This window comes from Pecten maximus, unplaced genomic scaffold (assembly GCF_902652985.1).
Source record: "Pecten maximus unplaced genomic scaffold, xPecMax1.1, whole genome shotgun sequence".
NCBI classification, from domain to species: Eukaryota; Metazoa; Mollusca; class Bivalvia; order Pectinida; family Pectinidae; genus Pecten; species Pecten maximus.
The window spans coordinates 2,413-6,599 of NW_022981895.1; the positions used below are offsets into that span (position 1 = coordinate 2,413).

The 4,187-nt window shown below is 38.5% G+C and overlaps 1 protein-coding gene across 1 annotated transcript; it reads left to right on the top strand.

The window, feature by feature from the left end:
* The first annotated feature begins 574 nt into the window (after nt 1-574).
* LOC117320298 (uncharacterized protein DDB_G0287625-like) lies at nt 575-3,773 on the top strand. Its single transcript, XM_033874912.1, has 2 exons — nt 575-1,987; nt 3,669-3,773. Exons 1-2 carry the CDS (start codon nt 575-577, stop codon nt 3,771-3,773), a joined length of 1,518 nt encoding a protein of 505 aa, XP_033730803.1.
* Nucleotides 3,774-4,187: the final 414 nt, after the last annotated feature.

Below are 4,187 nucleotides of genomic sequence, written 5' to 3' on the forward strand. Positions count from 1 at the left end.
TCCATGAGTGAGGTTTGTATATGAGCTTAGCCCTACCTTCTCTGAGCTGTTTACCTAAGCAGAGCACTAGCTGCAACATCAAAGGACAGATTCATTTCTCATGTAATCCATTTCCTGCCCCATTAGGGAGGGGGAGGGGATGTACAGTGAAGGTCATGGCTGTTTTCCTGTTGTACATGGCCTTTAACAGTGTAACTCTGCATGTAGGTACATCAGTCTTTTGAAATATTCATGGATGATATGTTAATCATTATGTTTATCAAGTATCTTGTACAATACCTGTCTATAATGGACCCTGTAGATCTTGTACCATACCTGTCTATAACAGACCCTGTAGATCTTGTACCATACCTGTCTATAACAGACCCTGTAGATCTTGTACCATATCACTCTATAACAGACCCTGTAGATCTTGTACAATACCTGTAACATACCTGTCTATAACAGACCATGTAGATCTTGTACCATACCTGTCTATAACAGACCCTGTAGATATTGTACAATACCTGTCTATAACAGAACCTGTAAATCTTGTACCATTACCTGTCTATAACAAGACCCTGTAGATCTTAACATGGTACCTGACAACACAGTACCTAATAACAAGGTACCTAACAACACAGTACCTAACAACAAGGTACCTGACAACAAGGTACCTAACAACACAGTACCTAACAACAAGGTACCTAACAACAAGGTACCTGACAACACAGTACCTAACAACAAGGTACCTGACAACAAGGTACCTAACAACAAGGTACCTAACAACAAGGTACCTGACAACACAGTACCTAACAACAAGGTACCTAACAAAACATTACCTAACAACAAGGTACCTAACAACAAGGTACCTAACAACACAGTACCTGACAACAAGGTACCTGACAACACAGTACCTAACAACAAGATACCTAACAACACAGTACCTAACAACAAGGTACCTAACAACACAGTACCTAACAACACAGTACCTGACAACAAGGTACCTAACAACACAGTACCTAACAACAAGGTACCTAACAACACAGTACCTAACAACAAGGTACCTAACAACACAGTACCTGACAACACAGTACCTAACAACACAGTACCTAACAACAAGGTACCTAACAACACAGTACCTAACAACAAGGTACCTAACAACAAGGTACCTAACAACACAGTACCTAACAACATGGTACCTAACAACACAGTACCTAACAACACAGTACCTAACAACAAGGTACCTAACAACAAGGTACCTAACAACACAGTACCTAACAACAAGGTACCTGACAACACAGTACCTAACAACACGGTACCTAACAACAAGGTACCTAACAACACAGTACCTAGCAACACAGTACCTGACAACAAGGTACCTAACAACAAGGTACCTAACAACAAGGTACCTAACAACACAGTACCTAACAACACGGTACCTAACAACAAGGTACCTGACAACACAGTACCTTACAACAAGGTACCTGACAACACAGTACCTAACAACACAGTACCTGACAACACAGTACCTAACAACACAGTACCTAACAACAAGGTACCTGACAACAAGGTACCTAACAACACAGTACCTGACAACAAGGTGCCTGGCAACACAGTACCTAACAACACAGTACCTAATAACAAGGTACCTGACAACAAGGTACCTAACAACACAGTACCTAACAACAAGGTACCTGACAACACAGTACCTAACAACAAGGTACCTGACAACACAGTACCTAACAACAAGGTACCTAACAACAAGGTACCTGACAACAAGGTACCTAACAACACAGTACCTGACAACACAGTACCTAACAACACAGAACCTAACAACAAGGTACCTGACAACAAGGTACCTAACAACACAGTACCTGACAACAAGGTACTTGACAACACAGTACCTAACAACACAGTACCTAATAACAAGGTACCTGACAACAAGGTACCTAACAACACAGTACCTAACAACAAGGTACCTAACAACAAGGTACCTAACAACAAGGTACCTAACAACACAGTACCTGACAACACAGTACCTAACAACACAGTACCTGACAACACAGTACATAACAACAAGGTACCTAACAACACAGTACCTGACAACACAGTACCTAACAACACAGTACCTAACAACACAGTACCTAATAACAAGGTACCTGACAACACAGTACCTGACAACACAGTACCTAACAACAAGGTACCTAACAAGACAGTACCTGACAACAAGGTACCTGACAACACGGTACCTAACAACACAGTACCTAACAACACAGTACCTGACAACACGGTACCTAACAACACAGTACCTAACAACAAGGTACCTAACAACACAGTACCTGACAACATGGTACCTGACAACAAGGTACCTGACAACGCAGTACCTAACAACACAGTACCTAACAACAAGGTACCTGACAACACAGTACCTAACAACACAGTACCTAACAACAAGGTACCTAACAACAAGGTACCTAACAACACAGTACCTAACAACAAGGTACCTAACAACAAGGTACCTGACAACACAGTACCTAACAACAAGGTACCTGACAACACAGTACCTAACAACAAGGTACCTGACAACACAGTACCTAACAACAAGGTACCTGACAGCAAGGTACCTGACAACACAGTACCTAACAACAAGGTACCTGACAACACAGTACCTAACAACAAGGTACATGTACCTGACAGCAAGGTACCTAACAACACAGTACCTAACAACAAGGTACCTAACAACACATTACCTAACAACAAGGTACCTAACAACAAGGTACCTAACAACAAGGTACCTGACAACAAGGTACCTAACAACAAGGTACCTGACAACAAGGTACCTGACAACAATTAGGAACCTGACAACACAGTACCTAACAACACAGTACCTGAAATGCTGTTCTTATGTAAATTAACATTCACATGTATCCGTCATTTTTACTGTGTTAATTAACCAACGTCCTACTAACCTGAATTTGTAAATACCAGGTCACTGTCCACCTGAGCGGAGTTTAATCAGAAACAGTGTGGTTCCTCTGATATGCTGCCTCAGGTTTAATGTTTAGTGTATGACATTTGAAACTAAAAATTTTAACATTCTCTGAGTACATGAATAATGCATATGAATAAAGAACAGTCTATTTTCATTTAAGGACAACATGCTTTAATGTGCATTTGATTACGGTAAATGTTCTAGAATACCTGGTAATATCTATTATGCAGTTAAGTTTGTGAATGGTAAATGTCCTAGAATGTCATTTATTATGCTGCTAAGTTTGTGAATGGTAAATATATTCCAAGGCATACCGACGTAATTTTGTTCAGTTTATGGTAATTGTTCTAAAACATTATTGGTATGACATTGTGTTCTCTGTACAGTAAATGTTCTGAAATTTGCATGTTGGTAAAATGTATACACGTATTTGGAGTTTTGCTGACTGTTTACGGTAAATGTTCTAAAACTAATGTTGTACTATGTAAAAGGTGAGACAAAATTCTTTTAATTCCATCACTTGCAATTTAAAAATGTGTCTTTATGAGATGATATTTGTTCCATAACCACACATTTATTCCTGGAGATTTTTTCCTCCTGAAATACAAAAATAAAGTGAAAATCTGTTTTTGTGCAAAATTGACCTGTTTTATGTAATTTAGATATAATTTAAAGATTTTAACTTTTATTTTAGGACAATTACAAGTGCACCACCAACCTGGGTCCAAGATCCTTCACACAGCTGTCCTTGTTTGTGTTCAACAGGCTCGGCGTGCTCCACGTTGAGGATATCATTTGAGAATATTTACATTCAGTATGCTTGAAAACATACGTGAAAATTGTATTTTCCCTTTCCTTCATTCTAAGGATGTCATCATCACCTAAAGATATCAACTGGTTTGTCTATGTCATGCCTTCCAGGATATATGTCTATCTACAGTCAATGATGTCTGCTACATACCTCCCATTAATGGTATCAACGTTTGAGAACATTTACCTACATTTGCCCTGTGGCTGGTTTATTTATTGCCTAAACATTTGAATATCTTTGTACATTATACATCTTAAATCATTTTATTTTTACTATCTGTTTAAAAAAAAAATGATCTGAATCTTTGTCTACTCTACTGAAGCTGTTTTAATTAAAGTCACATGACTTATGATCCTTATTAATTTATTTGCTTCCATTTTTTTTTTGGGTTTTTTTAAAAGT